This window comes from Gopherus flavomarginatus, chromosome 10 (assembly GCF_025201925.1).
Source record: "Gopherus flavomarginatus isolate rGopFla2 chromosome 10, rGopFla2.mat.asm, whole genome shotgun sequence".
Lineage (NCBI taxonomy): Eukaryota > Metazoa > Chordata > Testudines > Testudinidae > Gopherus > Gopherus flavomarginatus.
Genome location: NC_066626.1, coordinates 70,369,976 through 70,397,366, shown reverse-complemented (window position 1 = coordinate 70,397,366; position 27,391 = coordinate 70,369,976). Strand labels below are relative to the sequence as shown.

Here is a 27,391-nt window from a genome sequence, read left to right as displayed (position 1 = left end):
GACAGCGTACCTGCACTGGAAGCTGCACTCACAGAGCTGGGAGCTACTCCCTTCATGGAGGTGGGTTTTTTAGCCATGGCAGCGCTTTAACATTGCTAGTGAAAACATGCCCTAAGAAATAATCAGTCCTATAGCCACCTATACTTACAGCTAACCTGTAGCTTCCCCTACATCAGGTTGGGACTATATCCTTTATGTTAAAGAGATTTGCATTCAGACTTGTTCTTCTCTTAATGTATATGTGCATGCAATGGGAGTTATATACACAACACCCAAAGGACACTGAATCCCATAATTCCAATTCAAATAAAGAGTCTTCAAATTATACATCAAAAAGTGAGGCAATCTTAGAAGCAAACACATCAAAACAACACTTTGCAGTCCTAAGGAATTGTCTGCACTTCAGTCAGGTAAAGTTGAACTTGTGACATTTTAAACCAGTACATAAATAGATATAGACCAACAGAGACAATATCATTCACAGAATGTGCAGTCAGCTTTAAAATGAACCAGAATGGTAGATTCAAACTATTTGTATTACATGAAAAATGTCCCATACCTTGTGGATATATAAACTACTAGACCACTTAAAATGCCCAAACTTCTTACTGGAGATCTCCCTCCACCCCATTTGCTACTTACTTGAGCAACGAGGTTGTCTGGCCTTAACCCCAATTCTCCTTTCTCCCATTGTGGTGTCCCTTCCACCTATTATGTTTGTTTTGCAGCGATTGATGTTTATATCCAGGGGATCCTATAGAATTTGCTATTGTAGAACACAATAGTGCACAGCACATACAACTGTTTTCACACCCTCCTGTTCATTCTGTTCAGTGACCCTCACTGCAGCCAAGCATTGGACATGGCGTTCTCCAAAGCCAGAGGAGTAACTTGAGTGACATGAAATTTTCCATCTTTCAGCAGAGGATGAACATCCCTTGCATTGCTGACCTAGGGCATGAGTTTAGTCCCAAGGTCCTGGCTGATAACTTGAGACTCACCCTCAGTTTTCTAAATTGTTATCATGGCCTAATTTAGCCTAAAATACTATAGAGGGATTGTGGTGTAATGGACTGAATTCAGGATCAGAAGCCATAAACTTCTGAGCTCCTATCCTTGCCCTGCTATTGACACACTGTGTAGAGTTGGGTAAATCACTTAACTTCTCTGCCTTATTTTCCTATGTGTAAAATAGGGATAATGATACTAGAGGTGGTTGGAAATTTTTCAACAAAAGGTGTTTTTGACAGAAAATGCCAATTCATTGAAATTGAAACTTTTCATGGGCAATAGAATGTTTTTGAAATTGTCACAGATGAGAAAACTGTTTCCTGCCCCACTCTAAGTATTATCTCCCTGACAAGGTTGCTGCGAAGATGAATTAGTTCATGCCTGCACAGCACTTCATAGCCTCTACAACACTATCCCAGTGCTAAGGATTATCATCTTTTTATCTGTTGTTGAGCCAAGGAGCAAATGTTTCAGATGGAGTAGTTGTGTTCAAAGAAAAAAGCATCCATTGGTGGTAACACACTTTTTCAATGGTCAGACCATAAAACACATTTGATTAACTTTGTAATAAAGATACTTTTAAGAATAATCATAGCATGGTGCAGATATTCAGCTACACAGAGTAACTAACTCTAGCTATCTCTCACATTTTCAGCATTTTCCTGAAAGAACTAGAGAAATATGAACAACTGCCTGAAGACGTGGGTCACTGCTTTGTCACCTGGGTAATGAGGCTTCCTGTTTCACCATTTATTACCTCCTCAAACCCAGACAGAAGCAAGCTAGAGATTGGTGCAAGTGATACTTTCCTAGTGATGTGTAGAGGACACTTAGAGCTACATTGTGACTTGGAGTGCACATCCGCACAGAAAAGTAAAGGGAACACAGCTCTACGCTGTCTCCCTGTCTGCTCCTTCCCTGCAGCAGAGGAAACTAGAGCCTTGACTCCCTCCCCTGCCCCGGCTCTCCCAGCTTGCTTGCACTCGTTGGCCAACACAGCTGAGCCAGCTTGGGTGACAAGTGATATAGGCCACCAATAAATTACTACCTCCCCTGGGAGCAAAGGGGAAGTAGGGAGGGCATTGTGGCCCCATTCAGCACTCAGGTATCTAGAGTAGATGTTTGCGTAACGAACCCCTAAGCCATAATTCCTTCCCTGAGATATTTCTGTGGCACCACAGTGGTGGACTGTGTCCTTGTGACAAAAACTAGCCCTCAACTCTGTAACAATTGCTTCAAGGCAGGAGTAAATATTTTCAGACATTGTTCATGTTTTACCAACAAGCTGTTGTTAAATGGCCCATCTTCTGTAGGGGATTGGTCTGTGCAGAGTCTAATACTTACTCAGTACCCCAGAATAAAGCTGAAAATGTTTGCCCGAGCCTTGTCTCTGATATTACCTATAGATTTGTTAAAGAAAAGCATACATGTTTAATATTTGGTGCACCTCGTATTCCTCAACTGGAAGAACACAGTTTGCCTTTAATTGTTCTATTTAACCTGCAATACTCTCATTACAGTAAGAGAAACTGGTTTACTGCATGTATTTATTCTGCTCAGTCTTAATGGGTGATTGTGGGAGCAGAGCAGTATCTTATCTTGCTTTTCCCTTGATGTTTCTTTTTACAGGCAGATAAATTTCAGATATATGTCACCTACTGCAAAAACAAGCCTGATTCCAGCCAGCTCATCCTGGAACATGCAGGGAGTTTCTTTGATGTAAGCAGCTCTTGACATTCTCCATCAGAGCACACATTCTGACACATACTGGTTGCCCGCTGGATGATGTATATATGCATTGTGTGATGTGCAGTCTTCATCACTGGGGAAAGTTGGTCCTAGTATGGTTGACCAATCCTTATGTGAACCTTCATCTGGTTTTAAAATCAAATCACTTTAAGGTTCTGGATGGTTCAGATTTCCTCTGGTCTCCTAGTTCCAGTGACAAAATCAAACAAGAGAATCTGAGTTCATTACATTTATACTTTAAAGTGCCAAAATCCAATAAAGGGAGCTCTTCTCACAGCATTTCCAAGATAAGAAGCCAATCCTGCAAACACTAAACACTTGCCTAAACATGACAATAAGTGACATATTGACTTCAACTGGACTGTGTCCAGTAGTAAAGCGGTAAGCCCAGTAATCCGTGTTTGCAGAATCCAGCACCAGCTTTGAAGACAGAGGTGGCTCAGATAAAACATGCATGCTTTTGGGTTCTTTATTGGAACTAAATGTGTTCACTGAACCTCTGGAGTCTGGTCCATCTCTCATCCATATTAACACTCTGTTACTCCAGTCCTTTAGGGACCACTGTGGGTTGTCCTTAAAATTTTAAATACATCTCCTTTCCTAGACACTAAACATTGTCAGTTACAAATATAATCAGTCAGCAGGATTCCTACTCATGCAGCTGGTACCATGGTAATAACTGTATGAATCAACTCGTGAACTCGTTATAGGCCATTGATTAAATTGTTTCAGTTAAACTCAGCATTTAAAGCTCTTAAGTGAACCGGAAAAATGAAGAGCATAATAATTTAAAAATAATTTGCTCTGGACCACATAGTGCTCTTTGTAAATTAGTCAGCTCCTCTTCCTAAAAGTATATTTGACAGTTAAATAGTTTTACCAGCAGGTGGCACTTGAGCCTATATAATAGTTTAGAAATGGCTTCCCTGGGACATGGAACATTTCAGCAGATTTACATGTTTATCAGTGTGTTCACACAGATTAAAAAGTATCTGCTGTGCTAAGCTTTGCCATCACAGCCTCATATGTTGACTGGAGACCTTCTGATAGTGCTTAATATTGCAAGTTAAAGGTTCAGCATATTGATGTTTTGCAGTGGCAAGTTCTGTTTTTATGCGGCCCAGGTAGGGATTCTACTATGTTGAAAAACAACTCGGAATGCAAAGGGAGAAAAAGGACACGCCAGAATCCCTAAAGGGTAAAAGGTCTCTGTAGTCCCATACCTTGTGAAATCATTTACACCAGTGCAAAGTGGGTTGTAAATTTTTCCCATTCTGATGTGGTTAGTGTTTACTTTGCAGTGGTGTAAATGATTGCACAAATTGCAGGACAGTGGAGAATCAGGCCCTCAGTGTAATATGAAGGAAATTAAATTCATCGTTCCAATTCTTCTTAATGAGATTTGGACAATATCCAGCACATCTTGCTAAAGAGATACTCCCTGTAATAATAATCTTCCACAGTATCTCTGAGGATTCCCAAAGCACTGCACAAAGTTTGCAAACACTGGAGTCACTCCATCCACCACAGCAATGCAGCCACCAATGAGAGGAAAGTAGCTATCTAGTACAGGACCTCATTGAACACCCATTCAAATCAATGGGAATCTTTCCATTTCAAAGATCTTTCCCTAAATGCACATGGCATTGCTAATCATCAGCATAGGACAGGCAGCAAGGGAGACTGCCATATCATAGAATCATAGACTTTAAGTTCAGAAGGGACCATTATGATCATCTAGTCTGACCTCCTGCACAATGCAGGCCACAGAATCTCACCCACTCACTCCTGTATCAAACCTGTGTCTGAGCAATTGAAGTCCTCAAATCATGATTTAAAGACTTCAAGGTGGGGAGAATCTTCCAGCAAGTGACCCATGCCCCACACTGCAGAGGAAGGTGAAAACCCCCCACGGCTTCTGCCAATCTGCCCTGGAGTAAAATTCCTTCTCGACTCCAAATATGGTGATCAGCTAAACCCTGAGCATGTGGGCAAGACTCACCAGTCAGACACCCAGGAAAGAATTCTCTGTAGTAACTCAGATCCCACCGCATCTAACATCCCATCACAAGCCATTGGGCATATTTACTGCTAGTAGTCAAAGATGAATTAATTGCCAAAATTAGGCTATGCCATCATACCATCTCCTCCATAAACTTATCAAGCTTAGTCTTGAAGCCAGATATGTCTTTTGCCCCCACTACTCCCCTTGGAAGGTTGTTCCAGAACTTCACACCTCTGATGGTTAGAAATCTTCATCTAATTTCAAGTCTAAACTTCCTGATAGTCAGTTTATATCCATTTGTTCTTGTGTCCACATTGGTACTGAGCTTAAATAATTCCTCCTCCTCCCTGGTATTTATTCCTCTGATATATTTATAGAGAGCAATCTTATCTCCCCTCAGCCTTCTTTTGGTTAGGCTAAACAAGCCATGCTCTTTGAGTCTCCTTTCATATGACAGGTTTTCCATTCCTCGGATCATCCTAGTAGCCCTTCTCTGAGCCTGTTCCAGTTCGAATTCATCCTCCTTAAACATGTGAGACCAGAACTGAACACAGTATTCCAGATGAGGTCTCTGAAACTACAGGAAGAATTTAGGGAGTCAGAATATGGTTACGCAAATTGGACTTTGGTTGGGACACTGAAACCAGCACCCTATTCTTTTGAAAATAGCAGTGAATTCTAACAGCCACAACTTACTTGATTCACCAAACTCCTACACTTCTTATATCTGTTCTTCTGTAATACCTAACTCTGTATACAACAGCATTAAAACTGTGTATATTTTCTTCATCCAGTAGCTTCAGAGATCACTAATGTCTACTGGACTCATTAATTTTTACTGACACTTATTTAATGAAATATATTCTCCACAATCACCAGATATAATTGTGCCTAGTCATACAGGCCAGATCCCCATTCAGTGTAAATCAGCATGGCTTCAAAGTCATTGGAGTTATGCAAGTTCACACAAGCTGAGGATCTGGGACATAGATAACAAACATTTGATCCCTGTTTCTCTCTTCTATCTGCCTTGTGGACTGTTTCTCTGAATCTGATGCAATTTGAACAATAATAGAGCTTAGTATTGCTTTCTTATTTAAACTATCATGAGAAAGTTCTCCTTCTGGGAGTGTTGGAGCATATCTAAGAAAATTTGGCCAGAGCATAGACAGGCTGGGTGTCCAAGAGGACACAAAGAAAGTACAAAACAGGGAGGATCTGGTTCAAACACTGGCCATATTCTTCCCCTGACCTGAAATCTTTTTCTTTTGATCTCAGAAAAAGCTCAGTGTATTAGTATACAGCTGCCCCCAGGCACCTCTGACTTGCGTGACCAGCATGCACACAGCACAACATGGTAAGGTTCACTGATCTTGGCAGTGTTATAGGGATTCATATTTCCGCATGGATGGAGTGTTCTTGAACAATTTCTCCAATGAACTAGAGGCACGTTTTTCTCCGGAAGCAGGCAGAATCCCTGTATCGCCTTAGTTCATTCTTCAAGAGATATAGTAGCGCAAGTTCATCTAGTGCTTTCCAGCATCCAAGTGTTTTACAAAAGATCCCACTTTACAGATGTATCTGAAATTTTTTATGTCCCGTGGGCAGTATTACATAGCAGTAACTGCTCAGGATGCAGCTCCACACTCTTGTCCTTGTGTGGATGGCAGTTTTGTGCGTTCTAAGGCCCTGTCCTGGCTAAAACTCCTGACTGACTAGTTAGAGACTTGGATACCTACCACCGTTCAGCTTGTGTCCACCCAGCAATTTTGCTGCTCTCATAACTATATTTGCACAACCACACTTTGCCTGCTTTCTATGTGTTTTTGTATCAGTGCATCAGTCACTGGGTGAGATTCTGTTCTTCACCTATTAGAGATGCAGCACAGAATGTGCAGCCCAGAGGAAGAGGGGAGGAGACTTTAAGCCCAGTCCTGAGCTTCTCCACAACCCCAAGCGTAACTGTCTTAGTCAGCCCTGGGTGGCAGCACTGCCCAGAATCTCTACAGTGCCATGTTTTGTGATCCCATGCCCCATATGCCTTTCCTGCCTTCACCCCAATGCCGTGTGTGTCTCCTTTGCCAGGCTGTGTGGAGGAGTCCTCTAGAGGCTGCCTTGCAGCTGTCTGCCTCCATGCCTATGCTGGGAAAATCCTCTCTCGGTAGGAACTGAGACTTTTAGGACCCCTTCAGTTCACTCTGGCCTTATTCAGTGTAGAAGGGCTGGGCAGGTGTGCAGATTTCACCATCTCTGAGCAGCTATCCCATAGTGCATCAGCAGGGGCTAGTGTGCCTAGTGAACATTCACCAACAGCACATAGGCAATGCATTCTGGAGTGTCCTACTGCACCAAGAGCTGGGACACGAGAAGGATGAAAAACTTAATTACACACACAGTACAAAAAGCAATGTGCTGAACTGGTTCCAGGAAAATAATCATATGCCAGCCGGTACACAGGTTGTGTTGCGAGATGGGCAAATACCATTGGTGGGGAAGAGGAGGGGTCAGAGTATATTGTTCTTTAGCTATATCCTCAGCTGGCAGAATGCTTCTTGGGGCTATTACCAACTGGAGCAAGTTAGTGCAGTGTCCTGGCTGGCTCTCACCTGACCCATGGCTACGTGCCAAGAGGAGAACAAAGGAGCTATAACTGGATCTGTGATGGCCCCTCCCCTTCCCCTGTTATGCTGAAGCATAGAATCTGGCCCAGGACATCCTGGAGGTTATTAAGTGAGTAAACGCTCCAGAATGTGAAGAATTATGATAAAGGTCCACCCCAGACATGACATTAATGCAGGATTTAATGTTAAGGGTCTGATTTAAACCTTCACGACTAAGGAAAAACAGTTTACATGACAATAAATACATCCTAAGGCAAAACCTGTGTTGTTTACTCAACAGAGTCCGAGCTAGAGTGATTGCACAGAGCTCTCCCTATTTACAGACCAGAAGAGAACACTAAATAACCCTGTGGTATATTGCTGTCCTTTATGAAACCACATTATTCTTTGTATGTGAACTAATAACTAGTTAAAGTAAGAACTCCATGGCTAAAATTAGTTATGGGTGGTTCCATCTGGTGTTGGGTAAAAGCTTTTTTATGTCTGTATTTAACAGCATCTTGTTTTCGCCTCCTGTAGGAAATTCAACAAAGGCATGGCCTGGCCAACTCTATCTCCTCCTATTTAATCAAGCCTGTCCAGAGGATCACCAAATACCAGCTTTTACTGAAGGTACAGTAACGATCTAGTCTGATTAGCCACATTGTTCAGATGGGGAACAAAGAGTCACAGAGAGAGTCAGTAACTTGACTGGCAGGCACAGTAGCCTGAAGCCACAAGATATGGGGATCTAGCTCTGGTCAGATTAGGTTCAGTTAGAAGCCTCGCTGTAAGCCTCTGCAGGGGAGTTAGTGAGTGTAACGACCCCTCTTAATCCCCTTTGGAAGCTAACTGCATGGTCAGACCCTACTGAGGGGTTGAGCAGCTGCTGCAGCTGGGGCCCCCTTCCACATAGGTGGCAGGGAATGGAGAGAGGGGCCCAGGAGTGGAAGGAGCCTTGGCTCACCCCTTACTTGCCGACACAATGACCAGTGCAGCTGATCTGATGCTGAGGTGGAAATAAGTTGGGCCAGGAAAAGAGCTGTAGATGAAAATCTGACTCAGTAAGAAGAGGAGGAATGATCCAGTGTTTAGCGAGACCTAAGTTCAAGTCATTGCTGCAACAGTCTTCTTGTGTAACCTTGGACAATGGGAGGTAGGCATTATAAACACCTTTAAAAATCAGTTACTTAGTCTCAGTTCCTTGTCTGTAAAATGGGAATAATAGCACTTCCTACCTCACAGAGGTGTTGTGAAAACAGATATGTTAGAGACTGTGAGGCACACAGATGCTATGGTAATGTGGGCCAAATAAGGACCGAAGATATCGTGTGAAATGCTGCCATGCTGATCTGCTAGTGGCTTACACACCTTTTGTACAGGTATAAATGACTGCACAATGAATGAAGGCAGTGGAGAAGTTGGCACAGCCAGAACACGTGTCTTGTAAAATGGCATGGAAATCATACATGAATATGATAATACCTCTAGCAAATTCAAGCCAATTTCTCAACTGTATTTCTGCCCAAGAGGTTCTTTTACCAATGCATTGAAATTACCAAGTTTTTATAAATGCACACCATGAGGTTAAGTATCATATATTAAAGAAAATCTTTTCCTGTAGGTTAATAACATAAGCAATTAAACTGGTAAAAATTGCAAAGCTCCAATTTACTTTTCACCATTAATGCGGTTTATTTACTGTTTGCATTTCATCCATCTCAGTAAGTGGAAATGAGTGACAATAAACACAGTTTTCCTTGTGTTTATAGTCACTTTCATTTACTGGGTATTGTACACTATGCAGTGCTGCAGTATTCAGGCTTCCTACGCTGCAGGGCAGAGCTCTCAATTCACTTTCAATGTGGATAGTGATACCTACAAACTAACTCTGTCACCAGCTCACTCTCTGAAACATTTGTACCATCAACTTGCATTTGAGAGTGATCTCCATCCCAAGAGGACCCAAGGGGGCAAGAGGAGGGAGACTAATCTAATTGTTACTGAAATCAGTAAGAAAATTCCTATTGACTTTGATGGCAGTTGGATCAGGCATATGTGGGTGCAAAAATAAGGAGAGATTTAATGGTGGGGAATAATAGTGATAGAAGGGGGAGAGGAAAAATGAAATATTTAATTGTAAAAGTAAGTAGGGGAGAAAGACTGAATTGGGAAAGAGAAACATCTTGGAGAAAGAGTGTTTTGGAGAGAAAAATGCAAAGGATGAAGAACTTCTGAGGGGGAGTCATATGGTACATTACAAATGACAGAAGAAAAGATGCATGAAGAGGAAAAGTAGACATAGTGAGACTGATTCTCCACAGGAACTGAGTTCTGAACATCCAATCTAGCTCTAAGAAGAGAAAAAGGAAAGAAGGGGAAAATCCAAGAGAGATAGAAGTGTTTTCTTATACAGTAAGTTTGCTTTCTGGAACACTTTGGTCAGATGTTTTAATGACAGTTCAGCTGTTTCTAACAATAGCAAACATCTGGGTGTTTTCCTGGGTTTGGATAGGGACCCCTAGCCAACATCTGTCTCTTCTTGGACGCTGGATATGAGCTTAATTTTTTCTTTCAAATGTTGACAGGTACAACACAGGAATACTTATATACAAATAAAAGACTCATTAGACTAATTTTACAATTAACAATGGGAACATTTTCTATTGATCTTGGATTTTGCAAATGTTTGCAAATTGATCAGACAGTATCCACTTGAAAACTAATAAACGATAGGGGAGTCTTATGTAAGACATGGAAGGTAATTATCCCACTCTGTTTGGCACAGGTGCAGCCTCAGCTAGAGTACTGTGTCCAGTTCTGATTGCCACACATTAGGAAAGATCTGGACAAATTGGAAACGGTCCAGAAAATAGTTACAAAAATGATAAAAGCTTTAGAAAACCTGACCTGTGAGGAAAGGTTAAAAATGGACATATTTAGTCTAGAAAAGAGAAAACTGATGGAGGACCCCAATAACAGTCTTCAAATATATTAAGGGTTGTTATAAAGAGCACAGTGATGAATTGTTCTCTATGTCCACTGAAGGTATGACAAGAAGTAATGGGCTTCATCTGCAGCAAGGAAATTTTAGGCTAGATATTAGAAAAAACTTTCTAACTATAAGGATAGTTAAGTGTTGGAATAGATTACCAAGGAAGACTGTGGATTGCTGTCACTGGAGATTTTTCAGTATGTCCCTTGGCCCACGCCGCTTCCAGCAGCTCCAATTGGCCTGGAACAGCGAACCGCAGCCACTGGGAGCTGCGATCAGCCAAACCTGTGGACACGGCAGGTACACAAACCGGCCCGGCCTGCCAGGGGCTTTCCCTGCACAAGCGGTGGAACAACTTTGGGAACGACTGGGTTAGATGGATGGTCCTGTTTCAGCTCAGGAGGCTGAACTAAATGATATTTGGGGTCCTTTCCAGCCCTACGTTACTATGATTCTAAACAACTTATATGCGGGGAAAATCTCACTAGAAATAGAGACAATATAAGCCTCTTTTAGGCCCTCTCTACAGATGACATATGCATCCATTTAGTTAAACTGCTTCAGTTAAACTGGCTTAGTTAAATCAGTGCAAACTCCTCTGTAGACACTCTTATTTTGGTTTCAGGGTGATCTATTTTGTTGAACCTTAAACTAGTTCTCAATCAACTTAATCCAGGTTTGTGATATATGAGTGTCCACATGGCCTTTGATGCAATTAAACTTAATCCATTTTAAAGCTCACCTTTAATTAACCTGTTGCAATGTTGCATGGAGACAATGCTTTAGGCTAGGAAATGTAACCTGAATTTAAGTGAGTGTATATTATTCTGCCTCTAAAGCAGTTAATTATATATGGCCTGCATTTCTTCTTAGGAACTCTTAACCTGTTGTGAAGAAGGCAAAGGAGAACTCAAAGATGGCCTGGAAGTGATGCTCAATGTCCCCAAGAAAGCCAACGATGCCATGCACGTCAGCATGCTGGAAGGTAGCAGATTCTCAAAATCATGAGGGGGAAAGCTATGCAGGAATTAATCCTGGGGTGTCTTGTTGCCTAGAATTTGCAGTGACAGGCCTGTGATTACTGATTGCCCATTGCTCTCAGATGCTTCCCTGCTCCTCATGAGATGTCTCAGAAATGCTTGTCACACCTGGAAAATGAGAGGACCAAAAGCAGAAATGCCCAATTACTACAAGAGAATCAGTTCCTGTGAGAATCAAGAACTATGCTCAGTTTGTCTAAGGCTTGCACAAACATCTGGAAGGTTTATTTTATGAATTGAACCTAAACTCTAAACTGGTAGAGCCCAATGTTGATGTCATGCCAGTTTTACACTAATATAGCTCCATTGTCTCCAGTGGAATTACTCTCAAACCACATTGGTGTGAGATCAGAAAGGCCCACTGAGGTTTGCCTACCTTTGATTACGATGACCATATTATGATAAGCTAAGCTAAAATGCTCTGAATTGCCACGTGGTACAATATTCATCATTAAAGTCTTTATTATGTAATTTACAAGTAATTAAGATGCCCAGTGTTCGATATATTGCTGCCCTATATAAAGTTGTCACCATTAAAATTTTTACCATGTTTCCCCTTGCCTAATCAATAATATCACACACAAATGCAACAGAAAGCACTGAAGGTACATATAGAACAACAATATAGGTACATTTCACTCAATATATATATGACATACTAGGTACCACAGAAACAATTAAATCCAGAGCAACAGAGAATAATGTGAACAATGTTCTGACTGTGACAGTGCCTTTCCATTAATATCCATTCAAGAATTAGTTGCATAATAAAGCATGTGACTCTACGTTCCTATTCTTTCGTAACACTGTAATCCTCTGAACAGTGAAAACCCTGCTTTGTTGATCATTGGGAATATTGGTTCCAGGAACAAAACTGGATAAAATGTTCTGTTGTGTTTCATTTAGGCTTTGATGAAAACCTGGATGTTCAGGGAGAGCTCATCCTTCAGGATTCCTTTCAAGTGTGGGATCCCAAGTCTCTCATTCGGAAAGGCCGCGAGAGACACTTGTTTCTCTTTGAAATCTCTTTGGTTTTTAGCAAAGAGATCAAAGATTCTTCAGGACACACTAAATATGTTTACAAGAACAAACTACTGGTAGGTCTACCAGAATGAGATATTCTGGGGTTGAGGTTTTTGTAGGTAGAGATGGAAGGGAAGGCTTATTTGTCTCTGCATTGAGTTTGGAATACTTATGCATTCTGGAACCCCGAAAAGCAAAGTTCAGAGCGTTTCTGGAAAGATTAAAGATGACAATGTGCATGGTGGTTGGAGTAGTGGCAGTGGGGTTCATCTGAACTGATCAAACACCTCTCACTTGCCATCCCTTGCTTATGGCTTTGTTTTCAGTATATTTTATCAGTGTACAACATACCAGAGGAGCTGAGCTCCCACTCCAGTGTAAAACTTCTTGAAACCAGGAGGCTCCATTCATAATGTGTGGTCTCCAATCATCTCTCCTTGTCATTAGACCTCAGAACTGGGAGTGACAGAGCACGTTGAGGGAGATCCCTGTAAGTTTGCCTTGTGGTCCGGACGGACACCATCCTCAGACAACAAAACAGTGCTGAAAGTGAGTCTTTTGAGCTTGTTTTCTTTGCCTGCAAAATATTAAATTCCCAACTGGGGACTGGGAGTGCTAAGTGAAAGGTCAGATTTATTTTCCCTGGAAGCATCCATGTAATTCGCATTGGAGTCATGGTCAATTCTGCCTGCACCTTGGGGCAGAATTTGGTTCTAATATATAACCTGGCTCAAGGGGGTCAATTATGCAACTGGTCAGCCCACTGCAGTCCTCTTCCTATTACAGTCTGTGTGTTGAGCCTCTGTAGAATCTAACTCAGGGTGATTCTGAGTTTGGTTTGTATTTATATTGGGGACTATAATTGCTTCAGTTGATTGCCCTGGATTCGTTGACAATAGTGCTTTTCTTCAGACCCACAGAGCTGACAATCATTTTGCTGATTGAATTCTTAAAAAAAGAACTCGCACTAGATATTTTGTTTGAGAAATACCAGCTGTGCACTGATAACCTGTTTCCTCACCATAGAGCATTTTGTATTTCTTGTATTAAATATACATCCAGAGATTAACTGCTCTCATGTTGCTTGTTGAACTTACTAGGTAGGTATGGCAAAAATACACTTCCAGTTCTGCTGGGTTTACCAGGTATTCCAGCTGCTGTGACAATGGAGTGGAGAACCAACAATGAAACAGTCAATCATGTGTTAATATAAACAAATCATGACTCTTCTACATAGGAGACATGCAAGAATCTTATAACGTGCCTATCGTTTTGCCTTTTGGAACTTCAGGCATCCAGTATTGAAACAAAACAGGAATGGATCAAAAATATCCGGGAAGTCATTCAGGAGAGGATTATCCATTTGAAAGGAGCTTTGAAGGAGCCAATCCAGCTCCCCAAGACACCAGCAAAGCAGAGAAATAACAGTAAAAGGTAACCTCAGTGATTCCTTAAACAACCCTCCTGTTTGGAATTTGATTCTCTGTTGCAGCTGTTTTCTTCAGCAGTGCAGGTTTGCTCAGATTAGTTCATTGAATAGAAATTCTAAAAATAGCTTCAACTGTTTGAGCAAAAAAAAAATCTGATTGGTCAAGCTGTCCTAAACAAAAAATCAGGAGTCAAATCCTCCATGAAATCAGTGGAGCTTTGCTCTATCATACCAGGAAAGTGTCAGTTAGCTTTTTACAGAATTAATTTAGAATTTTTACTATAACCAACCACAGTTTTCACAGACAAACTTTGCTTTTTTTCGACCATGAAACGGAGGAAAAAATGTAATGAAAACCTTTTCTGTGGAAACCAATCAGACATTTTCAAATTAAAAATATTCAACCCTGCCAAACTACTAGAGAGATGTATAACTTATAATGAATTAACTGCTGGACCAGAATGAAAATTATCCGTTGAATCCAAGAAAATTTCTCTTGCTGACCCCACCTGAAGAGGAGTCTATTTTTTCCTAACAAACAAGTGTCTGCATATTTTTTTCTTGTTTGATTTTATGTATCATGTGACAATAAAAATAAGGGGTCCTGACAGTATATGAATGGACTTCAGAGTTTCAGTGTTACCATCAATGACAAATAATAAGCAATAATAACAGGACTTTTGTGGACAAAAATGTGGAGTACTTGGTTAGAAAAAATGATATAAAATGGATTATTCTCTTCACTGCATTAACTAAGGCTCCAATCTTGTGTTGGGATCCATTAGAACAGACCTCATGAGCCCATGCACAGTCAGTCTGTCTATCTGAAGAACTTATAGGGCCCCCAGTTGAGCACCTCTCAATCTTTAATATATTTATTTTTATAACACCCCTGAGAAGTAGGCCAATGCTTTGATCCCCATTTTACAGATGGAGAACTCAGGCATAGAGAGACTAAGACCCAGATTTTTAAAGGTGCTTAGGTGTTGCGCCACTTAGTGTTGCAACATCTAACTGATTTAGGAGCCTAAGCCTCATTTTCATAAGTGAATTAGACACTTAGGAGTGTAAGAGTCATTGAAAGTCAGTGAGACTTAAGCTTCTCAGTGTCTAAGTCACTTCTGCAATGCTGAATGGAGCAACACCCAAATATCTTTAAAAATCTGGACCCAAGTGACTTGCCTATGGTTTCACAGGAAATCTGTGGCAGAGCAGGAAATTGAACCACAGACTACCACCCTAAACAGTAGAGCATGCTTGCCCTCACGGTTTTCGTTGGCTTATGGATGAGTTTGCTCTCATCGATCCCAGTGAAAGAGTGAGACCTTTGTTTGCAACATCAAAGTCCTGCCAGACGTAACTGGCTGCTTGTATTCCGTATACTAATTTCAGTAAAGAAATTCTTAAAAAGAGGGAAAGAGAGGTTCGAAAGAAAAGAATTTCAGGAGGGAAGAAAATACCCTAGGCCAGCAGACTGATGAGGTTTTATTTATATATATATATATATATATATATATATATATATATATATATATATATGTGTGTGTGTGTGTGTGTGTGTGTGTGTGTGTGTATATATATATATATAAATTTATTGTTTTAGTTTACAATCCTGTCATTATTATACTAGTTTTAAACCCCCCAAAATGTGGATTACAGTGAAACTGCAGAAATGCCCCTTCACTTCAGTGTCGCAAACAGCCATGCTGTAATTTGGATAGCTTGTTTTAGTTAAGTGAGAAATCTAACTCGAGTGGAGTATCTACCTTACCACCCTCATTAGGGAACTATTTCTAGGAGCAAGGGCCTTTGTTGCTGTAAATATGGACACAAGGGCCAATCCTATTCCAGCAATAAACATGGTGATTATATGCAGAATTCTAACCCTACAGCAGAGGTGACATCATTTTAAATTACATAGTGTGTAATAATACGAGCTCCATCAGTGGGGTAATCTTAGCACAAATCCTGCCCTAATGTGCTGAATTGCAGTTCTCAAATCCACTTATGAATTTTTGCACTTCCCAAGGCTGGTGCTTTAAGTAAACAGGGTTGTTTTCTTGTCTCCTTGCAGAGATGGAGTGGATGATGCAGACAGCCAAGGAGATGGGAGCAGTCAGCCGGATACCATTTCCATTGCATCCAGGACCTCACAGAACACAGTGGACAGTGACAAGGTAGGATCTACCCCTGAATATGCACTGCAGCTAACTCTTCCCAGGAGAATTTAGGGTAAAAGCAGAATAGAAAGAGAGACAAAGAGACTAACCCTTTATGGAGGTTCTTTAGCTGTTTTACACTTGGGAACCCCTTTGCTGAGATATTAAAAATCTGGCTATTCTTGTGCTTCTCCTCAGTATTGCTGTGGTATGTAGTTTGCCCCTATTGTTGCTGGTTCTGAGCTGCAGTATCTGCCCTTGGTGTTTAAAACTGAGAAGTTGAGTAGGCTATGAAAAATCACAGCTCAGAGCAACTTTTTTCTTATTAGCACTCCCAGAGTGAGCCAGATTGTGAATTACCAGATAGTTGGTTATCTTCTGTAATTGCCATATTCGTGCCAAAAACTAGTCTATTGGAGGGACCGTGGGTGCACACACAGCAATTAATATAACAATACTGAAATGCAAGCTGCCCCCACGCCCATTCCATTGTGTAATCATGAGAGGCTGGGAGGCCTTCTCCTTCCAGATACTGTGATTCTGGAATCCATTCTTTCTCGACAGATGGTGGAACATATCTGTGGCACCCTTGAGGCTCATTGGATTCCATTTTAATGTTGTTTGTTGCTCTGTGTGTGTGTGTTATTGTTTTATTTATTGAACAATCCGAGGATTTGGCTGTTTTGGTGCGCCATTACTGCTATGAGGATTGACTTGGGTATATTGCCCTAATTCCTCCAACTGTGATCTTTGGCCATATTTCCAGTGGCCCAGAAGTCTTTGTGCAGGAGCACTGGTTCAACAGTGATGTTTTGTTAATAACAGTAATGTATTCAGTTTAACATAGTTCAGTTTTTCATATCCACCAAAAGTATTTATGCCTTTGCACCTGTTTGGTTTTGAAACCTATGGAAACTTGCAAAATAATGAACTTTCCTGGATCACCTATGGTATATGTGCTCATCAGTGTTTTTATCATGTTGCCAGTGGCACTGAGTAGAAAGTGCTCTTGCAATTACAAGACTTGTATCTGTGATTGTCAGGCTCACCAACAAGTTCCAATGTAGATGTCTTTGAGAGCTGAACTCAGAAATAGGAATGAATTGTAAATTAATAACCTTTAAAAGCTCCCAAGATAATATGTTATTGGAACATGCCTTTAAGGTAAACATTACTTTCTTGTTCCACCAATAACCTAAACAAGATGTTGGTGTGATATGTATATGTCCCAAAAGCCACTGAAACTAGGTGAATACCTTGTTGGATGCTGGAAAATACATTTTCACTTCTTTGATTTACACTGACTTATTCTGCATTTCTGTTTTGTTCACCTCTGTTATTCCTGATAAATGTTCTGATTCAGCAGAGCACTTGAGCACATGCTTAACTTTAACCACTTACCTAAGTTCTGTTGATTTCAACGTGACTTAGCCTTATGCTTTCTGTTAAGAGCATGGATAAGTGCTTTGCTGAACAGGAATAGGATAAGCATATCCTTAAAGCTAAGTGTGTATTCAAGTGTTTGGTGAATCAGCTCTATAGACCCAAAGTCAAATTCTGCTAAAATAGGGCCCTTGACATCAATAGCACTAATTGTGGGAGTAAGGTGAGGAGAATTTAGCCTTCCTTCACAATGCTGCATTGGAGCACCTTTATGCTGAGGAGTGGTGTATAACTCACTATTTCACCTCAGAATCATCTCTTCACGTTTCCATACACTAATGCTTTAAAGTCTGAGGTCTTGATCCTGCATCTGGATCTGCTGTCAGGGGCCTCTATGCTAGCAGACCCCAAAGCATTACTGGGACCTAACAGAGTACAGTACTTCTTTCATTAACTTCTCCTAAACACAGGCCTATTTTCTGGATATTTGGGGGATTTTAGTCTGGGGCCTTGAAGAGATATTAGCTCCTCATGTGTGGTGCTTATCTTCCAGGAGAATTAGAGTGGGTGGGAAGGCATTAGTGGTTTATCTTCTCAGACTGACCAACAGTAAATTATCAGAGAGCTTGTGGGCAGATCTCAGAAAAGCCGCTGCTGCACTCCAGTGTGCCAAGCTCAGGTTCTTGGCACAGCTGGTAGCACTTGAGTAAACTCTGCAACATATGCAGCATAATGACTTCATGTGCTGCAGATAACAGCACTGCTCAGGCACCAATATGTAATGAATCTGTGATTTGTAAATAATGGATTCAATTACTGTCCAACTCCAGTTAGTGGAATTACCCTGGTGTCAGTGAAATCAGATTAAGGCATTGAGATTTGTCCCAAATGTAGCCCTCCATTCTGTGACCTCAGTAAAACCTCTCTCCAGGTGCCCCCATGGGATTAAATCCAGAAGAAATCGGGGAGAGGCTCCCACTTTGAAAACAAAGCACTATCTCTTCATAGAAACCTCTTTTACAAATACATGCAAAGCCACTTCAAGGTGTTAGCAACATGTCAGCCAGTCTAGGGGCAGACCAGTTTGCACATGGAACATTTATATATTAACTCCACACTAGAAACAATTTGAAGTAACATTAAGGTTGATGCAATCTTCTCAAAGCAAGGAAATTCAAAGCTAAAGTCAACACACTTTCTCCTTTCCTTAACTCTGGCCATTATGCCTGGGGATTATCTGGAGCATAATTGAATGTTAGGGGAAATGAATGGTATGCATCATTTTGGGCTAAAACAGCCACAGAGATTTTTGAGTTTGAGCAGTGCCAACAACTCTCTAAAACTTGTATTTGATCACACCCCTTCAGCCACACACATTTTTTTCAAATCCTTTAGAACACAAATCTCTCCTGGTTGAGAGTAAGTTTCATTCTTTTCATATGTCAAGCTTCAGCCTTGCAGCAAATTTTGTATAGCTACACTTTAAACTCCTGAGAGAGGGCTTTTTTTTTTCTTCTTCAAACTAGGAGCTATACCAATCTCCTAGAACTGGAAGGGACCTTGAAAGGTCATTGGGTCCAGCCCTGCCTTTACTAGCAGGACTAATTTTTGCCCCAGATCCCTAAGTGGCCCCCTCAAGGATTGAACTCACACCCCTGGGTTTAGCAGACCAATGCTCAAACCACTGAGCTATCCCTCCCAGGAGGTGTTGAGTAGAAATACTGACACAGCTGTTACTCCATTAGACTCAACAGGAATTGTCTCTGACTGTAGAGTAATTAAACAGTGAGTTTTAGCAGAGTAGGAGGTGTGGTGTCCAGGGCAGTGGACTAAGGGAAAGAAGAACTGGGTTCTAATCCTGGCTCTGTCACTGACCTGTTGTGTGTCCTTAAATAAGTGACTTTACTTCTCTATGTCCTTACATCTTTTGTCAGTTTTGTTTTTTTAATTGTAAGCTCTTCAGGGCAGATATTGTCTGTCACTACGTGTTTGCCCAGGACTTGGGACCTGAATACTTTAGGCAGCACTATAATATAAAGTAATAATTATTAATTACTTTCAAAACTCATAGGCCTAGGCCCTTATTCAGGAAATATATGCCTAACTTTAGCAGTGTTGCTGAGTCTCACAATGTGTGATGTTTTTCTTAAAGCCCCAACTCCTGGAGTCAGGTGAGAATCTCAGCATCTGTTTTTGTAAAAGAATTAATTTCTAGCTGTTGGGGCTGTGGAGAAAAGTTGGAAAACATGAATCCTATGGGCTTAAAAAGCAGAAAGCAAGTAAAAAGGAATCCACATTTTTTCTTATTAAATTATCATGACTCTTAAGACAATCTCGTGCAGATAGGGGGGATGACTCATGATTTTTTCAGTGGCAGGGATTGGCAGTACTGTTTTAAATATGTCAATAGTCCCATTGAAATCAATGGCGTTACTTGTGCTTAAAGTTAGGCAAGTGCTTGAGTAACTTCCTGAATCTGGTCCCTGGTCCTTAATACTTTTAATGTTTTCTTTAATAATTTTTCTTTTTCTTGGATTTTATCCTAGAAGCCACCAGGATTGGTCCTGCTTTGAGCAGGGGGTTGGATTAGATGACCTCCTGAGGTCCTTTCCAACGCTGGTATTCTATGATTCTATTATTCATAAAAGTAGTGCTAGTGACTATCTCTAGACTACAAATACTTCATCTTTTACTGTATGCAGTGTAGCAAAAAACTTGCATTTGAAACTGGATTATGAACCCACTTTGTTATAAAAAGAAAGAAAAAGAATATATACAATGTTAAAACAACAGAGTTTTTTGTAAAACCTGTATTCTGAAGTATTTTTAAAAAACACTTTTTTCTCCATTTGAGAAAATATTTTGTATGACAAAAGTAGGTACTCTGTACTGTACATGGAATTGAAAGGAAAATAGAAATAACAAGTATGAGTAATATTATAGCAAATAAAAACCTCTGTAAATGCTTGAGTCAGGACCTGTGAGATCTACTATACCAAAATTAGTTCATTACCCTCTACAGTTCTCTACTTTTGTCCTGTACAGTAAACATTCTTCAACACACTATACAAAAACTTCACTCGGGATGAAATCCTTGGCCCATTTAAATCAGTGGCAAAGCTCCCACTCTCTGTATATAGACACATGGCTTGAGGGACCCACACAAAGAAGATGCTAACGTGAAAGACATTCCAACTTGTTTAGATCTATTGGCTTTGCAAGCTCGCTATTTTTAAAGATGTTGGTCTGATTCCTACTGATTTATCTTCTATTTTCCTGTGGAGGTTTCTGGGGAGAGCACCCCTCCTACCATACATGTTGTTTTTGGATCTGAAAAAAAGCTCTGAAATGAGAACTGGAAACTTTAGACACTGTAAAAATATACAGCAAATACTGTATATCTTCATTTAGAAAATGGCCTCAACAATCCCCATTTCAGAGGAATCATAATACTGAGGTCTTGACCTCTGCCCTCTGTACCTGTGGTACTATATAATTTATAATCAAAGTAACAATAATTGTTCTATTGAAACTGATTATTATAAGATACTCATTTTTAATAACGGTCATTAACAATTGGAACAATTTATCTCGGAACATGATGGATTCTCATTCTCCATCACTAGAAATCTTTAAATTAAGATTGAATATCCTTCTCAAAGAGATGCTATTGCTCAAATAGAAGTTATGGCTTGATTCAGGAATTAACTGGGTGAGGTTCTATAGCCTGTGTCATGCAGGAGATTACACTAACGGCTTGTCTACATGGCACCAGCAAAGCACACTAGAGGGGTGAGATTTGTAAAGTGTTCTAATGTACCACATGCAAACTGCTCCGTGTAGACCTTACTGGTGTGCTCTGAAAGGTATCTAGTTCAAATTAACAAGTGGGACTACATTAATGCAAATTAGGTACTTTTCAGAGTGTGCCAACAGTGTTTATGCAGGGCAGTTAGAGTGCTTTGCAAATCCTGCCTCTCTAGTGTGCTTTGTCAGCACCATATAGACAAGCCTGAGATGATCATAATGGTCCCTTCTTCCTATGTCATCTATGAATCTGTAAACATGAAGAGTCTACTGATCCTTTTTCTAGGATTAGAGGTCTTAACCTTGGTTTTTCTGCCAAACTCCCATTCATGTAACTATGTTTTGCTTACATAACTTCTCACTATAGATACAGAATGTTCCCTGTCAGTGAATGGCCCCCTCATGGCCTCAGGGGAGCCATACAAGTCTCCCCACTTGGTTCCTCAGATAAACTCCTACATTTCTAGGGAGAAAAACAATTGAAGACAATTGGCAGTTTTTCAAAGAGACATTATTAAGGGTACAAGAGAAAACTATCTCACTGCATAGGAAAGATGGGAAGTATGGCAAGAGACCACCCTGTCTTAACCAGGAGATCTTCAATGATCTAAAAATCAAAAAAGAGTCCTACAAAAAGTGGAAACTAGGTCAAATTACAAAGGATGAATATAAACAAATAACACAAATATGTAGGGACAAAATTAGAAAGGCCAAGGCACAAAACGAGATCAAACTAGCTAGCGACATAAAGGGTAACAAGAAAACATTCTACAAATATATTAGAAGCAAGAGGAAGACCAAGGACAGGGTAGGCCTGTTACTCAATGAGGGGGAAAAAATAATAACAGAAAATGTGGAAATGGTAGTGGTGTTTAATGACTTCTTTGTTTCAATTTTCACCAAGAAGGTTGGTGGTGATTGGACGTCTAACATAGTGAATGCCAGTGAAAATGAGGTAGGATAAGAAGAGGCTAAAATAGAGAAAGAACAAGTTAAAAATGTCTTGGAAAACGTAGATGTCTTCAAGTCACCAGGGCCTGGTGAAATGCATCCTAGGATACTCAAGGAGCTGACTGAGAAGATATCTGAGCCATTAGCAATTATCTTTGAGAAATCATGGAACATGGGAAAGATTCCAGAAGACTGGAGAGGAGCAAACAGAGTGCCCATCTATAAAGAGGGAAATAAGGACAACCCAGGAAATTACAGACCAGTCAGTTTGACTTCTGAACCTGGAAAGATAATGGAGCAAATAATTAAGCAATCAATTTGCAAAGATCTAGAAGATAATAAGGTGATAAGTGACAGTCAGCATAGATTTTTCAAAAACATATCATGTCAGACCAACCTGATAGCTTTCTTTGACAGGGTAACAAGCCTTGTGGATGGGGGGGAAGCAGTAGACATGGTATAACTTGACTTTAGTAAAGGTTTTGATACTGTCCCACAGGACCTTATCATAAACAAACTAGGAAAATGCAGCCTAGATGGAGCTACTGTAAGACTGGTGCAGAACTGGTTGGAAAACCGTTCCCAAAGAGTAGTTATCAGTGGTTCAAAGTCATGCTGGAGGGGCATAATGAGTGGGGTCCCGCAGGGATCAGTTCTGGGTCCAGTTCTGTTCAATATCTTCATCAGTGATTTAGATAATGGCATAGAGAGTACACTTAGAAAGTTTTCGGACAATACCAAGCTGAGAGGGATTGCAAGTGCTTTGGACAATAGGATTAAAATTCAAAATGATCTGGACAAAGTGGAAAAATGGTCTGAAGTAAGTGGGATGAAATTCAATAAGGACAAATGGAAGGAACAATCAGTTGCACACATACAAAATGGGAAATGACTGCCTAGGAAGGAGTACTGTGGAAAGGGATCTGTGGGTCATAGTGGACCTCAAGCTAAACAAGAGTCAATAGTGCAACGCTCTTGCAAAAAAAGCGAACATCACTCTGGGATGTATTAGCAGAAATTTTGTAAGCAAGACATGAGAAGTAATTCTTCCGCTCTACTCCATGCTGATTAGGCCTCATCTGGAGTATTGTGTCCAGTTCTGGTCATGACATTTCAGGAAGGATGTGGACAAACTGGAGGGAGTAGAGAAGAGCGACAAAAATAATTAAAGGTCTAAAAAACATGACTTATGAGGGAATATTGAAAAGAGATCTGGAGAAGAGAAGTCTGAGAGGGGACATAACAGTTTTCAAGTATGTAAAAGGTTATTACAAGGAGGAGGAAGAAAAATTCTTTTTCTTAATCTCTGAGGATAAAACAAGAAGCAACGGGCTTAAATTGCAGCAAGGGAGGTTTAGACTGGACATTAGGAAAAATTTCCTAACAATCAGGGTGTTTAAGCACTGGAATAAATTGCCTAGGGAGGTTGTGGAATCTCCATCATTGGGGTTTTTAAGAGCAGGTTGGACAAACACCTGTCAGGGATGGTCTAGATAATACTTAGTCCTGCGAGGAGACTGGACTGGATGACCTCTTGAGGTCCCTTCCAGTTCTATGATTCTATAAATCCAGTGTTTCCATTAAATCCGTTATTTTTAGTATCTAGCAAAGTTATGAATTTAAATTCCCAGGCTTATCTTTTGAATGTGTTGTGCAGGTTTCCACTGAGGACAAGATATGGACCAGATATGGAGTGACTGTTTTGTGAAGAGTGTTCGTCCGTGGGTGATATGGTGTTTTAGTCTTTTATCACTTTTCTGTGTTAGTTCATGTGAGAGTGCAGTGACTGTCTGGTTTCACCCACATAGTTGTTATCAAGGCATTTAGTGCACTGAATGATTTACACTACATGTTGTGTTAGGCCTGTGTAGATCCCTTGGATCTTGAAATGTGTGTTATGGGGTACTGATCATTGTAGCAGTGGAGATATGTCTGCAGGTTTTGTATTCGTTGTTCTGGCAGGGTCTGATGCCACTTTGAGATGATGTGTCCTGGTCTGTGGAGAACTTCTGCTGATGAACTTGGAGAAGTTGGGGGATTTTTGAAGGCCAAAAGAGGGAATTTGGGAAAGATTTCTTTCAGGATATGGTCCCCATCGAGTATGGATTGTAATTTTTTAATGATACCACATATGGGTTCCAGTGTGGGTTGGTAGGTGACAACTAAGGAGATGTGGTCAAAAAGATTTTCTTTTTCTGTATTGAATCAGAGTCTCTCTGGGTACTTGGGTGGCCCATTCTATGGTGCCATCTACTTCTCTCGTGGAGTGGCTTTGGTTGGTGAAGGCGGTTTTAAGTGTGTTAAGGTGTGTATCCCAGACTTTCTCCTTGGAGCGTGTTCTTTAGTATCTGAGCTCCTGGCTGTATATAACAGATTTCTCGGTGTGTTTGGGGTGGTGACTGGATCTCTGAAGGTAAGTGTGGTGATCAGTGGGTTTCTGGTATATAGTCATCTGTAGGGTTCCATTGTTGAAGCTGATCATGGTGTCCAGGAAGTTTATGTGGGTGTGAGAGTGTTCTTAAGAAAATTTGATGGATGTATGATGATTACTGAAATTGTGGTGGAAATCTCCAAGGCAGTTTGGGTTGTCTGTCCAGAAAATGAAAATATCATCGATGTATTGCAGGTATATCATTGGTTTCATGGTACATTTGCCCAGAAATTTTTCCTCAAAGTAGCCTGTGAAGAGGCTGGCACACTGGGGAACCATCCTAGTACCCATGGCTGTTCCCATGGTTTAGACAAAGTGTTTGTTGTTGAATGTCAAATTGTTATGGGTGAGGATGAAACTGATAAGTTCTTCTTTGAGTGATTGCTCATATCGATTCAAATTAGGTGTGCATGTGCAACATGCACAGTTGTCGGAAAGTTTTTCCCTTAGCAGCTCCTGTCGGGTCAGCTGTGGAGCCCCCTGGAGGGGCACCTTTATGGCACTGAATATATACCCATGCCACCCGGCTCCTCCTCAGTTCCTTCTTGCCGGCTACTCCGATAGAGGGGAAGGAGGGTGGGTATTGGAATGGCTATGAGCAACACATCTCGAAGAACAACAGTTACGAGAAGGGGAGTAACCTTTTTTCTCTTCTTTGAATGATTGCTCATATCGATTCCAAATGGATGACTGCAAGCCCTACCTAGGCAGTGGGGTCAGAGTTATGGAACGCTGACTGGAGCACCGCTCTGCCCAATGCTGCATCATCTCTGGCATGCTGGATGATGGCATAATGAGAGGTGAACGTCTGTACCAAGGATCACGTTGCCTCTCTGCAGATCTCTTATATAGGCCAGGAATGCCATCGAAGATGCCTGAGCCCTTATGGAGTGTGCCATAAGGGCTGGGGCTGGAACCTTGACCAGCTTGTAGCATGTCCGGATGCAGGACATGATCCACGATGAGATCCTCTGCGATGAGACTGGGAGGCCTTTCATCCAGTCCAAAACTGGCACAAACAGCTGGTTCAACTTCTGGAACGGCTTCGTGCACTCGATGTAAAAAGCATCCAGTGAGTGGAGCCTCTGTTCTCAGACATTAGTATGAGGTTTAGGGAAGAAGACAGGCAGAAAAATGTCCTGTTTTGTGTGAAAATATGATACCACCTTTGGAAGGAAGGCTGGGTGAGGTCTGAGTTGTACCTTGTTCTTATGGAAAACCATGTGGGAGAGTGAGAAATGAGGGCCTTTAACTCCGACACCCTCCTTGCTGAGGTAATAGCAACCAGAAAGGCAATCTTCCACAAGAGGTAGAGAAGGGAGCAAGTCATCAGTGGTTTGAAGGAGGGCCCCATTAGCCTGGAGAGGACCAGGTTAAGGTCGCTTGTAGGGAGTGGTTATCTAACCCTTGAGGAAATGGATAACCATACAGTTGGTGAAGATTGAACGTCCGGCCACTCCCAGATGGAAGGCAGAAATAGCTGCAAGGTGCACCTTGATGGACAATGCTGCCAGACTGCGCTGTTTCAGGTGCAGCAGGTATTCCAGGATGAGTGGTGTGGGCACCTGGAGTGGAGGTTGTGCGATGCTGAACTTTTCCACTTTGCTAGGTATGTGGTCCTAGTGGAGGGTTTTCTGCTGCCAAGCAGGACCTCTCTTACTGGTTCCGAGCACAGGAGCTCCATGGCGTTTAGCCTTGAAGCTTCCAGGCTGTGAGGTGGAGGGACTGGAGGTCGGGATGATGAAGGCAACCGTGATCCTGTGTTATCAGGTCTGGAAATAGTGTCAGTGTGATTGGGGTATCCACCGACAGCTCCAGGATCATGGTGTACCAGTGTTGGTGAGGCCATGTTGGTGCCACCAGAATCATCCTTGTCCTGTCTCTGCGGACTGTGAATAGGACTTTGTGTATGAGAGGGATCGGTGGAAAAGCATACAACAGACTTCCCATCCAGGGGATCAGGAATGCATCCGCAAGCGAGTCCAGGCTGTGTTTCCAGAAGGAACAGAAATATGGGCACTTTCTGTTGCTCCTGGTGGCAAACAGAAACACTTTCTGACGACTCTGCACGCAGCACGCGCATACCTAATTGGAATGGATATGAGCAATACACCTCGAAGAACAACAGTTACAAAAAGGTGAGTAACGGTTTTTTTGGTGATGTTTGTGGTGGATATCAGAAGATTATATTAGATTATGAAGCCCAGTATCTAGTATAGCAAATTGAAGGCATGTCCTTATTTGTGTTCCATTCTTTCCCTTCTTTTGTCAGAAAATTTTCTGCATTAAGATTTCTTTATACACCTTCTCATTAATTGTAACCTCTTTGGTTTGAGGTTCTCCCTGACATGAACCGTGGGGACATCCTCACAATAATACTCATGGTAAAAAGTTTCATATCATTACAAGGCGCACACATATTGTTTGAGGCTGTCAGATGTTCCTCATCTTTTATAGTGATTTATGCTGCTGCTACCATTTGCATAGCCAGAGGAAATGTAAGAGAGCTACAAAATTAAAAAGAGATTTAGTTCTATTTTTCCCTCTGTTGCAGTATCCTTCTGGCTGATGACTTTGTAGTCTTTTTGTACTGTATTGAAATTCTGCCAAGGTTTTCTAAAAACTGGCTACTGTGAGATGTGGAAAGACTAAGCCTGTTTTTCCCTCCCGGCATCTGATATAGCATGGTTGGCCCATAAACACTGTGAATTCATAATTATTCAAAAGATGTTTTTGTTCTGCAAGAACATTTGCAGAGAAAATTGTCAATATGTTTTAGGGGGGCAGGGAACAGTCCATGACTTTGGG

At 41.2% G+C, this 27,391-nt stretch overlaps 1 protein-coding gene across 8 annotated transcripts in view; it reads left to right on the top strand.

Annotated features, from left to right (window-relative positions):
• The window catches only part of KALRN (kalirin RhoGEF kinase), an 805,383-nt gene that overhangs the window by 574,748 nt on the left and 203,244 nt on the right, over nt 1–27,391 (top strand). For all 8 annotated transcript variants that reach the window (XM_050916883.1, XM_050916882.1, XM_050916885.1 and 5 more), the window contains exons 26-33: nt 1,667–1,736; nt 2,641–2,730; nt 7,906–7,998; nt 11,234–11,345; nt 12,307–12,497; nt 12,871–12,972; nt 13,715–13,857; nt 15,927–16,029. In XM_050916883.1, coding sequence (XP_050772840.1) covers nt 1,667–1,736; nt 2,641–2,730; nt 7,906–7,998; nt 11,234–11,345; nt 12,307–12,497; nt 12,871–12,972; nt 13,715–13,857; nt 15,927–16,029 — 904 coding nt within the window. The remainder of the gene's footprint in view (nt 1–1,666; nt 1,737–2,640; nt 2,731–7,905; nt 7,999–11,233; nt 11,346–12,306; nt 12,498–12,870; nt 12,973–13,714; nt 13,858–15,926; nt 16,030–27,391) is intronic.